This window comes from Orycteropus afer, unplaced genomic scaffold, assembly GCF_000298275.1.
Source record: "Orycteropus afer afer isolate SDZICR_OR568_19922 unplaced genomic scaffold, OryAfe1.0 scaffold00042, whole genome shotgun sequence".
NCBI lineage: Eukaryota > Metazoa > Chordata > Mammalia > Tubulidentata > Orycteropodidae > Orycteropus > Orycteropus afer.
Window position 1 is genome coordinate 5,527,244 of NW_006921629.1, and position 13,718 is coordinate 5,540,961.

General features: G+C 42.9%; 1 protein-coding gene across 1 annotated transcript in view; it reads left to right on the top strand.

The window, feature by feature from the left end:
- The window catches only part of KSR1 (kinase suppressor of ras 1), a 199,883-nt gene that overhangs the window by 135,802 nt on the left and 50,363 nt on the right, over positions 1-13,718 (top strand). The window contains exon 3 of the mRNA XM_042780477.1: positions 9,899-10,046. Within this exon, the coding sequence (XP_042636411.1) occupies positions 9,899-10,046 (148 nt within the window). The remainder of the gene's footprint in view (positions 1-9,898; positions 10,047-13,718) is intronic.

Sequence of the window (13,718 nt, forward strand, 5' to 3'; positions counted from 1 at the left end):
AAAAGAGCTTTGGACTCTTAAATTCAGCCATATATTAAGCTATGTAGGAGCTCTGGTGATGTAGTCCCAAAGGCACTTGATTGCTAACCAGAAGGCTGGTTCAAACTCACCAGCCACTTCTCAGAAAGAAGGTTGGGCTATCTACTTCCATAGAGATACCGCCTCAGAAACCCAAGGAAGGGTTGCTATGAGTTGCAGTCTCAATTCCATGGCAGTGAGTTTGGTTTGGTTTATTAAGCTATATCACTCACAACAGTTCTCCAGGCCTTAGTAAAATGGGCTTGCCAGCATTCTCACTATGAGATGAAAACTCTATGGCACCTAACCACAATAGCATGTGCTAAATGGTTCAGTAAGATCTTACTGAAGATAATTCAAAAACGGTTGCAGCAGTATATTGACAGAGAACTTCCAGAGGTGCAAGCTGGATTCAGAAGAGGACGTGGAACAAGGGATATCATAGCTGTTGTCAGATGGATCTTGGCTCAAGGCAAAGAATACCAGAAAGATGTTTACTCGTGTTTTATTGACTATGCAAAGGCATTTGATTGTGTGGATCATGACAAATTATTGATAACATTGAGAAGAATGGGAATTCCCGAGCACTTGATTGTACTCATGAGGAATCTGTACCTTGACCAGGAGGCTGTCATTCGAACAGAACAAGGGGATACTGCATGGTTTAAAATCAGGAAGGGAGTGTGTCAGGGTTGTATCCTTTCCCCATACTTATTCAATCTATATGCTGAGCAAATAATCTGAGAAGCTGGACTATATGAAGAAAAACGTGGCATCAGGATTGGAGGAAGAATCATTAACCACCTGAGATATGCAGACGATACAACTTTGCTTGCTGAAAGTGAGGATGACTTAAGGCACCTACTGATGAAGGTTGAAGAATACAGTCTGCAGTATGGATTACATCTCAACATAAAGAAAACAAAAATCCTCACAACTGGACCAATGAGCAGCATCACAATCAATGGAGAGAAGATTGAGGTTGTCAAGGAATTCACATTGCTTGGTTCTACAATCGATGCCAACGGAAGCAGCAGTCAGGACATTAGACGACGTGTAGCATTGGGAAAGTCAACTGCGAAGGAACTGTATCAAGTGCTGAGGAGCAAGGATATCTCCTTGAGGACTAAGTTGCGCCTGACACAAGCCATGATATTTCCAATCGCCTTGTATGCATGTGAGAGCTGGACAATGAATAAGGAAGACCAAAGAAGAGTTGATGCTTTTGAGTTGCAGTGCTGGCGAAGAATGCTGGAATTACCATGGACTGCTAAGAGAACTAACAGATCTGTCCTGGAGGAAGTGCAGCCAGAATGCTCCTTGGAAGCAAGAATGGGCAGACTTCGTCTCACCTATTTTGGTCATGTTGTAAGAAGGGACCATTCCCTGGAGAAGGATGTCATGCTTGGTAGGATGGAGGGTCAACGAAAGAGGGGGAGGCCTTCAACGAGATGGATTGACACGGTGGCTGCAGTGATGGGCTCAAGTATAGCAGGGATTGTGGGGCTGGCGCGGGATCGGGCAGTGTTTCGTTCTGCTGTGCATGGGGTCGCTATGAGTCAGAAATGACTCGCCGGCACTTAACAACGACAACAACAACAACAAATGCTGCTTCTTTGTTTCTAACTTTTACAGTCCAATCATCAGTCATTATCAATGCATCTTGATTGCATGTTTGACCAATTTCAGAGTACAAAAGTTAGTAAAAATCTTTCAGTTCTTCATCTTTGGCTTTAGTGGTTGGTACATAAATTCAAATAATAGTAGTATTAATGGGTCATCCCTTGTAGGCATATTGATATTATCCTATCACTGACAGCATTGTATTTCTGCAAAGATCTTGAAATCTTCTTTTTGAAGATGAATGCAGTGCCATTCATCTTCAATTTGTCATTCCTGTCATAGTCTAGACCATATGATTGTCTGGTTCAAAATGCCCAATACCAGTCCATTTCAGCTCACTAGTGCCTAGGTTATTGATCTGTATGTGTATTTCATTTTTGACCATTTCCAATTCTCCTAGATTCATACTCTGTACATTCCACATTCTGATCATTAATGGTTGTCTGCTCCTGTTTCTTCTCAGTTTGAGTTGTGCCACATCAGCTAATGAAGATCTTTTCTCTGTCCAGTGAACCGCCAAAACCACTCAATGCTTTCATGAGCATCACAAAGTTGTGCACGAGTTTCTTACTACAAACCATTCTGTGTACCTCAAATTTTTAATTCAGTGGGCTTTGTGGCAGCACATTCGTAAGTATGTTGTCCGTGTTATCCATATCATCAAGGTCAACTCTACTTTGAGAAGGCAGCTCTTCCCTGGTTGTATTTTGAGTGCCTTCCAACCTGAGGGGCTCATCTTCCAGCACTATATCAGAAGGTGTTTCACTGATATTCATAAGGTTTCAGTAACCAGTGTTTTCAGAAATGGATGGCCCTGTCTTTCTTTCTAGTCTATTTAGGCTGGAAGCTCCACTGACACGTGTCCCCCATGGGTGACCCTGCTGGTATTTGAAATACCAGTGGCATAGCTTCCATCATTATAGCAACATGCAGGCTACCACAGTATGACAAACTGACAGGTGAGTGATTTGCTGTTCCTGCTGCAGTGAGATGAAAGCCTTCAGCTAACTCTTTCATCAAAAACATTTTTGATTCTGGAGTTTTTAGGTCCCGTTCTTCTTCCTCAAATGCTAGCATCTACTGCTCCGGTTCCATAACATCTTCATTGGTTAGTTCTTTGGCATGGTTATCAAGTAACTCTGCAACATCATTTTCACTGAAGTCTAACTGCATTTGATTACTATCAGCCACAGCCTGCCTGTCTTCGGAGATGTCTTCAGCTGCAAACCCCTGAAAACATGTGAATTGAGGGCACAATTTGTTCCACTCTTCTTTCATGCTTGACTGCTTCACTTCATCCCAAGAATCAGCAATATTTTTGATACCATCTAGATGTTATAATTACTCCAAAACTCCTTTAAGCTCATCACATCATCTTGGGTAGGCCTAACGAGAAGGCCTGCTGTGAATAATAGGCCTTAAAGGAAGCTGTGACTCCCTGATCTATTGGCCAAAGTAGTGATATGTCATTGGGGGTAAAAATACAAATTTTACATTGGAGGGAAGATCGATCGTCTAAAGTGCCTGATGTTCAGGTGCATTATCAAGCACAGAGAGAATCTGGAAAGCAGTTGTCTTGGCCAAGCAATAATGTTCAACATCCGAGACAAAATGGTTCAAGAACCAATCTTCTAGGATGGTGATTGTAACCCAAGCCTTCCAAATAATGGGAGCATGCCTTAATGATACGGTGATGCGCCCTCAAATTTAGGGAGCGATACCCAAGCAAAGACCTGAGCTTAAAGTCCCTGGATGCGTTACCCCCAAGCAGCAATGTTAGCATATTCTTCTGTGCCTTATGCCCTGGTGCATTTTTTTTCCTCTTTTGAAATGTAGGTCCTTTCCTGCATTTTTTTTTTTTCCAAACAAAAGAAGCCAGTTTCATCTATATTAAATATTTGGTCTGGTATATAACCTCCTTCCTCAATAATTTTTTTCAACATTTCAGGAAAATCACTCATAGCCACTTACTTGCATCAACATTCACTGCTTTACCTTACATTTTAAATATTATGTAAATTTGCCTCACTTTGAAATAATTGGACCAACCTACTACTTGTAACAAATTCTTCATCACAATCATCTTTACTTGATGCATGTACAGCCTTTAAATCATTGAAAAGACTTCGAGCCTTTTCTTGCACTAAAGTAAGGCTTATAGTATATTATTTTGAATTTGATTGTCTAACCAAATTATCGGTGGCCTTTCCATTTCAATAGTTAAACCACTGTGTTGCTTAGTAATAGTTGTACTTTTCATCGAGGTAGAGCCTTTAACATGCTCTATTATTCTCACTTCATCCTTCAAAATTGTACCAGCTGTTGACCTACTCCTAACACTTTTCCAATGACCGATGACATTTCACCTCTTTTTGATCACTGTTATTCCAATTTATATTCAATTATGATCATTTTCCTTTTCTGTGATGCATCATCAGCACTTGCATCAGGTTATGTATTTATTTGGAGGCATGATTATAATGGTAGATGAGAGCAACATTTAAGCCAAACACGAAGTTACACACTCAACACAACACATTGTTAATGGCAACATGATCTGATTTAAAAATGCATTTTCCTTTCTTTGTCCAGTGAACCACCGAAACCGTGCAGTGTTTTCATGAGCATCACAAAGTTGTGCACAAGTTTCTTATTACAAACCATTCTGTGTACCTCAAATTTTTAATTCAGTGGGCTTTATGGCAGCATATTCTTGAGTATGTTGTCTATAAGTCATATATTCTTTTTTTAAAAAAAGCATTTTATTGAAATATAATTTATGTACAGTGAAATAATACAAAACTAAAGTAACATGGGTCAATGCATTTTTTTTTTCAGTATTTCCTCCCACCCCTGCCAACCAACAAAGAAAGTTTCCCTCCATATATAAACCTTTCCTTGACCCTCCACAACAACAACCTAATACTATATTTGTCCTTCTGTGATTGACCTATTTCACACAGCATAATGTCCTCCAAGTTCATCCATGTTATGCAGTGTTTTGCAGACTCTACATTATTCTTTAGTGCTGCATAGCATTCCATTATGCGTATGTACCATAGTTTGGTCATCCACTCTTACACTGATGGACACGTAGGTTGTTTCCATCTTTTTGCTATTACAAATAGTGCTGCAATGAACATGAGTGTACATATATCTGTTCCTGTCCTGGCTCTCACCTCCCCAGGGATATATACCTAGTAATGGGATTGCTGGGTCAAATGGTATCTCCAATTCCAGCTTTCTAAAGAATCACCATACTGCTTTCCACAGTGGTCATATCACTTCACAGTCCCACCAGCAGTGTATGAGAGTCCTAATCTTTCCACATCCCTGCCAGCATTTGTTATTTTCTGTCTCACTGAACCTTGCCATCAGTGCTGGGGTGAGACGGTATCTCGTTGTTTTGATTTGCATCTCTCTGATGGCCAGTGATCAGGACCATCTCTTCAAGTATTTGCTGGCCACCTGAAAATCCTCCTTGATGATGTCTATTCATGTCTTCTGCCCATTTTTCAACTGGATTATTAATTACTTTGGTGTTGAGGCATTGGAATTTTCTATAAATCTTAGAGATAAGTCCCTTGCCAGATATGTAATTATTGACAAGTATAATTTGTTATTTTTGTTATGTGCTTTTTTGTGGTGGTGATTTCTTTGTTGCATATAATTTTCTGTGCTGAGCTCGTTTTGTTTATGAATTGTGTTATCACTTTCTTCACTGCTGTTTTAGTGTTTGCTACATATTTGTGCTGGTCCTCTTTTTCTATTTTTATGTGAAGGTTTATCTCTTTTTTTTTTAGGTTACCCTGTGATTTATAGTTTTCTTCTCGAGATTAGAACACTCCTTTCTATCTTGTACTTGTCTTGACTTCCCTACCATTTAGAAGTTCTGTAACTACACAGTTTTTTCCCTCTTTTTGGTTTGTACTTGTCCTCATTTGTCAATTGATATCTCTGGTTCCCTGTTTACAATCTTGTAGCCTTATTTACTTTGGATACTTCCATAGCTGGGTTGGTTTCTGGGTTATGTCACCATGTATGTTAATGTTCAGTTGTTTGCTGTTGTTCCTTCTCTGTCCAAAGGACTCTCTTTAGCATCTCTTGTAAGGTTGGTCTGGTTTTAACAAATTCCCTTAATTTCTGCTTATCTGGAAATGTCCTAATTTCACCATCATATTAGAGGGACAGTTTTGCTGGGTACATAATTCTTGGTTGAAATTATTTCTCTTTCAGGGTTTTATATATACCATCCCATTGTCTTTTCATCTGCATGGTTTCTGCTGAGAAATCTAAGCTTAGTCTTATTGGTTGCCCCTTGTAGGTAACTTTTGATTTTTCCCATGCTGCTTTCAGGATTCTTTCTTTGTCTTTGGTTTTGGTGAATTTGATGATGATATGTCTGGGTAATTTTTCTTTTGGGGTCTATCCTGTTTGGGGTTCATTGAACTTCTTGAATGGATATATTCTCATTTTTCATCATACCAGGAAAATTCTCTTCCAACAAATCTTCAAGCATTTTTTCTGTGGTTTTATTTTTCTCTTCCTGTTTTGGAATTCCAATTACATGTAGGTTAGTCTGAACCTTAGGCTTTCTTCATTTTGTTTTGATCTTTTTTCTGATTGATCACTTTCTAAAGATGTATTGAAATATTTGCCTTCAATCTCACTAATTCTGTCTTCCATTGATTCAATTCTACTCCTTTGCCCATTCATTGTGTTATTTAATTCTGAAAATTTAGTATTAATCTTCTGGATTTCTATGTGTAGATTTTGTTTCATTTCTAATTTTTCATTTATTTTGTCATTTTGTTCTTGTATTGTCTTTTGACATTGTTCTAGGGTTCTCTGTGTTTTCCTCAATTTTGTCAGTGTTTTCCTTGATCTGTCTCTCAATTTGTTGATACCTAAATATAACTCTTTTGAATTCCTTATCAGGGAATTCCAATACTGCGTCATCCTCAGGGATGTGTTTTGGATCTGTATCCTGGTCCCTTGTTTCTCCTTCATCTTGCTTTTTTGTGTGGACTGTGATGCTTTGTTGTCTCCGAGGCATTATGATGTTTTTGTGTTTATATTTAATTGGTGTTATATGTTGAAGTGATTTGCCCAAAATTTTGTTTCCTTTGGATTTTATCTAAGTAAGCAGGGTACTGTGCTCCTCTATTTCCTAGTTGGCAGCACTTATACACTCACCACTTCTCTCCTTTCCCATTGTCAGCCTTCTGTATGTCCCTGCTGTCCTTGGCAAATGGACCTTATTCTTAGGTCCCTGGAATCCGAATGAGAATGCTCTGACTTTAAAATCCAAAATGGCCACTGCTTGTAAATATTCAAAATGGCTGCGCCCTCAGTCACTTTAAATATCCAAAATGGCTTCCACTTGTAAACAATCAAAACGGCTGAACCCTCCATACAACGAGAAGTCCACAGCTCAGGTTGTCTCCCTCCTTGCTGTTTCCGTTCCTAGTCATAGCCCACTAGTGCAGTCGTCCCTACATCCCTTGGCAACCAGAGCTGATCTTTAGGTCAATTCTCAGGTCCCAACACCACTTGGAAATATTCAGGCTGTTGGTCCTGTCAGAGTAGCTGACAGTGCACTGCTCTGACCATCTCCATACTTACTGTTTTCGTTCAGGTTTTCCACTAGTTGGTGCCTAATCTACTTCTTTATACTTCCTTTCAAAACTCAGGGCTCCAGGATTATATTCTGTATCTCTTTCAATTGGTTTCTGTTTTCTTTGTTGAAGAGGGTCTGTGTAGCTTGTCTGCCTATTCCTCCATCTTACTGGAAGTCTCATAAGTCATATATTCTTAACTGGGGCACTTACTCCTATACAGGAATCTCTCTTCCAGAAAACTGCTGAGTCATCACAGCCTTGGAAAAATGTGTATGTGTGTGGATAACAATTGAGGACACCCCAGAGAAAGGGGGTGGGTTGCTTTGTATAGTTGTTTTAAGGTCAACATAATTTTTGTTTGTTCTCACCCTACCAATGTGGCCAAGTTGCTTTTCATAGTAAGCAAAGGGAAAAGATGACCAAACCCCATTTCCATGAATATGAGTTGCTGGGGAAAATAAAGGAAGTCACATATATTGAATAACACCCTCCTGCTGTTGGAGCCATTATCTCATCAGCTCACTTCTCTGTGCTGTTCTTCAGCCGTTTCCTGTGTTGCTTCAGTGTTATCTTCTGGAAGGATATCTGACAACCAAGGGTTTGCCCAGCCAATGATGAACTTCTTGGTACTTTTACATGACTGTTTATTTCTTATTTTTGGTGTAAATCATTCTAAACAGTGATGAGATTCTTGCCCACAACTCTGGAGACTGAAGAATGTATGGACAAGACAGAAGGGTTTCTGATCAAGGCCCACAATGTGGTGCTTGCCAGGGGCTGCCTCCACAGTGGCATCATTGCAAAGCCCACTCCCCTGTGCCCTAAAGACACACAGCCAGTGCCTTCATCACTTTCAGCTTTGACACTTGATTTGACTAAGATTTACTGCAGCCTAAATTGACTGACAATAAAATTACTCTTTTTAAAAGAAATTAGACACAACTTTATAAAATTATTGAAAGTCAACTTAGAGTCTCAAGAACTGTGAGCTCTGAATGAATCATTTAATGTGGGATGTCTGGCTGCCTCTGTTACAGAAAATCTGAAAGATAAAGAAAAGAGCAAGGAAGGAAAAAAAAGATCCCTGATCTCACCACTGGTCCCATAGCTTATTGCATTGTAATGGTTTGTTTTCATGTCAGTCAACCCTATTTAGACTGTAAGCCAGTCTAGGGTAGGGACATGTTCCATTGTGCTTTGCATCTTCTCCAGGCTTGGCATCCCACCTGGCTCAGTCACAGCTGAAGGGGTTTCCTCCCTTCTTCTTGAGAAGAAAGAACACAAGTTTTGAGGCCAAGTTAGGCCTTAATTAGAATATTCACTCTGTGTAATAGCTTCCTGGTGCTGTCCTATAAATAGCCACAAACTTAGACACATACAATAACACCACTTGTTAACGCCTCTAGGAGGAGCAGGCTCTAGGCTAGGTTCACTGTTGAGGTGTTCACAAGACTAAAGTCAGAGTATTGGCCAGGGTTCTGGGCAAGATTCCCCTCCATGTTCACTCGGGCTATTGCCAGAATCCACTTCCTTGAAGCTCTATGTCTGAGGTCCTTGTTTCCTTGCTGGCTCTCAGCCAGGAACCCACTGACTCTCTTGAGGCCACTCACATCCCTTTTCATGTGGCCCCCTCCACCTTCAAAGTTAGCAACAGCACATGTTTGGACTCTTTTTGACTTCTTCTCCACTAGTACCCAGAGAAGCAGCTCTGGTGGTGAGTGCCTAAGGCATTTGACTGCTAACCAGAAGGTTGGCAGTTCAAACCCATAGCCACTCATCAGAAGGAAGGTTGGACAATCTACTTCCATAGTGATACTGCCTCAGAAATCCAGGGAGGGGTCTTTATGAGTCGGATCCTACTTGACGGCAGTGAGTTTGGTTTTTTAGTTTCAGTATCCAGAGAAAATCATCTGCTTTAAAGAGCTCATACAATTAGTTTAGGCCCAACTGGACAATTCCCCTTATGCCATAGAATGTAACAATTACAGGACTAACAGTATAGGGTCATGAGACCCTCTTAAAATTCTGTGTACCTCACTTTTCCCCCTGCTGACTGTGTGAACTTGTATAGGTAATTTAATCTCCCTGAACCTCTCTCTTTAGCCATCAAGTGGGCATAATAAAAGGTTTTGACTTAGTACTAAATACGGTGAGGTAGGTAGTGCCTGCACAGTGCTTGGTGAAGGTTAATTAATTAATTTATTTTTTAATCCTTCTCTTGGTAAGCCTTGTAAGCCAATTTTATTTGAAATCTATGTTAATCTGATTTAGATAGAGCAAACTTGTCAGGGGGCACCTTCATGGGCAGTACTTGTCTTTCTAAAAAAGTTAAGATCCCTACATTTTCTGTGTAGAGGGAGAAAACTCCTCTGTCTTTCCCTCCTTCCCCGCCCCCAGCCCTGACGCACTGGCATCTCTGCTTCAGCTGCTGTCTCTGAGAGGGCTAGGGTGGGGTGAGAGCTCACTGCCTGTCTTCAAACAAGTGTGGCTCCTGGTCGGAGACTGGCCCAGCCAACAGCTGGCCCCTGCCACTCAGCGAGGAGGCTGGGCCCTGGCCGGGCGCAGGATGACGAGAGTACCCGGGCCTGCCTGACTGCTCCCCCGTCTTTCTTCCTGTCTTTTTTGTGCGTCCTCAGGAGATCCCCAGCGAGCTCACACTGGATGCCCTGCTGGACATGAATGAAGCCAAGGTGAAGGAGACGCTACGGCGCTGCGGGGCCAGCAGCGAAGAATGTGGCCGCCTGCAGTACGCCCTCACCTGCCTGCGGAAGGTGACAGGCCTGGGTAGGTAGGGCCTACCTCAGGACCAAGGCCAACCCCTTCCTTTCCCCAGGCCTGACCTGGTTCTCTGGGAGCTGGGGTCTCTGCTGAGGAGGGGATGGTCGGGTGGAGTAAGTGCAGCTTAGGGCTTCTGGGGGCAGCTTGGAAAGGCCGGAGCAGAATGTGGTGGAGCTGACCCAGGAAGGTCTTCAGTGCTTGGGTTCCGACTGGTCCAGGCAGTACAAACTCAGGGAAGCATTCGTTAACCGTGCCTAGAAATTGCAGGCCTGTCTGCTGGGGCAGGCCCTCTGTTGAGCACATATGTTGGGCTCTGAGAAGCCTCCAGCAGCTTTCTGCATTCCAGCCCCTGGGTCAACCCCCAGCCTTCTCCCCACCCCTTGCTGGCCCCATGGCTGGCTAGGCTGTGTGTTCATAAGACACTGGCTGATTTGGCCTGAGCCAAACCTGATTAGAAACATTGTATAGCTTTTCGGCTGGGAGCCTGTACTTGGCTGTCTCCTGCAAAGTGTGTAATCCTGGCATTATGAGGAGTTTCTTGGAAATTATTAGCAGGCTTTCTAAATCTTGCCTTGGAAATGGCTTCAAATGCCTAATTTAACACTCTGACTACCATATAGATAAGGCATTAAAATGAACCTAATGAATGGAATTGTTATGTGCCGTGGAGTCGGTCCTGACTCATAGGGACCCTTCCTTGGGTTTCCAAGGCAGTGTCTCTGCGGAAGTAGATTGCCCCATCTTCCTTCCGAAGAGTGGCTGGTGGGTTTGAACCGCCAGTCTTCTGGTTAGCAGTCAAGTGCCTTAGACAGTATGCCTCCAGAGCTCCCAATGAATGGAATTAACTCTGGTTTTCAATTCTCTGAGCCACCTATCTTACCTCTCCTGAGGCTGATGGAAGGCACTTGATTTTTTTCCAGAGAGGATTAACCTTTCTTCCCTGGCCCCATAGTAACCTAGTCTTCCTCTGAACCCAAAGCACTGTGTATGTAGACTGCTTTACACAGTTCAGAAAACCTCCATACACCAGGCTTTCTCCCAGCTGCTGGGAGATAACCCTGATGGAATTGTGCTCAGCACCCTCATCCATTTTACAGAGGAGGAGACTGAACCCAGAGAGGGAAAGAGGCTTAGCCAAGGACGCACAGCCCGCCAACAGCAGAGCTGGGATCCAAGCCTCTGCCCTTGGCGGTAGTTGGATTGCTTCCACCTTATGGAAGGTTAGGACTTGTCACGTAAGCTGGGATCTTTGGAGTGACTTATCAGCCCTCCCTACCAGCTCCTTACGTCTGGTTTTTAAAGACTTATGGGGGAGCCAGCTATTGAGTGGTGATGACCATTTGTGTTAGGACAGCTTCTGTTCTGCCTGCCAGGGTGGAGAGATCATTGACTTATTAAGCACCTACTGTGTTCCAGGCATTGAGCCAGGCACTTGGCACACTGTTGCAACAACCTCTTAAGCAGTGTTGTGGAGCTCATGTTACAGCTAAAGCATCTGAGCCTCAGAGACCTCAGGTGCATTGTGTAGGCTCTTGCATGTGGCACACGGCAGAGCTGGGGTTTGAACTCCAGTTTCTCCCTCAGAGGGTGCATTTTCTACTGTGCCCAGGAGGAGGCCCTGGGAGGGGCCTTTTCCAGGTTCCATCTAGCTCCATAGGCTATAGCTACGCCCCTGCAGCCCTGAGAGAGTCATGGTCCAGGACACAGGCCTTTTGTCTTCCTAGAGGTGGCTGACATCACAGGTACCTGCTAGGCACTGGGTGAATACAAATGATCACCCCCATCTCTTGGGTCATGCAGTCAGTGAGTCTTCACTGCACCCCAACAGGGCTTGATAAGAGGCAGGCTAGTGTCACACAAAGAGCATGGACTCTGAAATTAGACAGCTTGACCACTTAGAAACTGTGCTGGTTATGTTTGTGTGTCAACTTGGCTGGGCCTGGTTGAGTGGCTGGGCAGCTGGTGGTAGTTAGTCCCCATGAAGAGACTAGCAGTCAGCTCCAGGGTGGGATCTACCACAAGCAGCTGAGTAGCTGCCTTTGGGTTATGTGGTCTGCTTCCCATATATAAGAAGCAGCTTTAGGAATGGTCTCTAGCATACGGCATGCCTGAACCCTGCATGTAGCCGTGTCGTTCAGCAGCCTGCCATGTGCTCTGCCAACCTTCTGACTTACAATGAACTTGAATTAATGGTCCGCCATGTGGTTTGGTGACATCAGGACTGTGCCTGGCACTTTGAACTTGGACTTAAAGCCTCCGAATTGTAAGAATAAACTCCTGTTTGTTAAGGCCATCCCCTATGTGATACTTTCTTGCCAGAGTGGTACTAGGTAATCAGAACAGAAATCATTTGACCTTTGGGCAGTTACTTGACCTCACTGTGCCTATGTTTTCTCATCTGTAAAATAGGGATACTAAAATACCTCTCTCCTAGGATTGTTGTTAGGATTAAATGGGTAAAGGTAACATGCTTAGTTAGGCCAGGGCCTGACATGTATTACATGTTCTTTTAACTATTAAGCCTAAGAGGTGATAGAAAATGTTGAAGTCATTTCTGTTGTGGTCTCTGATCTTAAGAATGGTGAGTGAAGAGTGGTTATTTGTGCCAGTAGCTGGTACATAGAGGTTCATTCTTGCTGATACTTCCCATCCTTTATCTGTAGCAGACATCACTAATCAATCCATGAACTCTTTCCTACTCAGTGACCTCAGCATCATTCTTAAGCAATAACTGCCAGATGACTGGTATGGCTTGCAAATCATGACCCATTCGCCATCCCTAAACTGGCTCAAAGTAGTGTTGATAGAACAGGCAATTTGAAGGATTTGGGCTCATTTAGTTTTGGTGGCAGATTTGCCCTTAGCAATTTTGATTGGTTCAAATGAACTTATATTTATAGGCCCATGGAACTCATTCTTTTATTTGTTAAACCAGAAACATGCACTCAGGGCTTCCTATAAACCAGTTGCTGTTGAGTTGGCTCTGATTCATGGTGATCTCATGGGTGTCAGAGCAGAACTGTGCTCCATAGGGTTTTCAATGACAGATATTTTGGGAAGTAGCTATAGGGCCAGTCTATAAATAAAATGTAAGATGTGGTGCCAACAGTGAGCACTGTAGGAACATAGAGAGTGAGTAACTCATTCTGTCGAGTTGATTCATAAGGAGAAAGTCACCATGAACCCCATCATAAAGGAGGAAGAAGGATGTTTGATGAAGAAAGCATGGGGTGTACAGAGGTTGTGAAGACTAATCTTTCTCTACCATCCTTGGCAAATGGCATTTTAGGCTTAGACTTGACCGTGTCTGATGACAGAGAGCTCACTATCTCCCAAGGCTGTTCCGTTTAAGTTATTCAAAATTGATAGCTGTGTGGAAGGAGGTAGAATGCTGAGATAGAAGGGTTCAAGTTCCATTTCACCACTTCCTTAGCTGTCTGACCTTGGGCAGTGTGCATGGCCTCTCTGCTCTCAGTGAGCTCACTTGTACACTAGGGAGGAGAACAGGACTGCCAGGCAGGTTGAAGAAGACAGAATATAGGAAGCACCAAGTAGAAGGAAGCCAATCAAAATCTTCCTTCCTGTACTTTCCACATATTGGTAAACATAAGGGCCCATGACAGCCCCTTGGGCATCTGTAGGATATAGGAGGGAGTCCTTTCTCCCTGCCCTAACCCT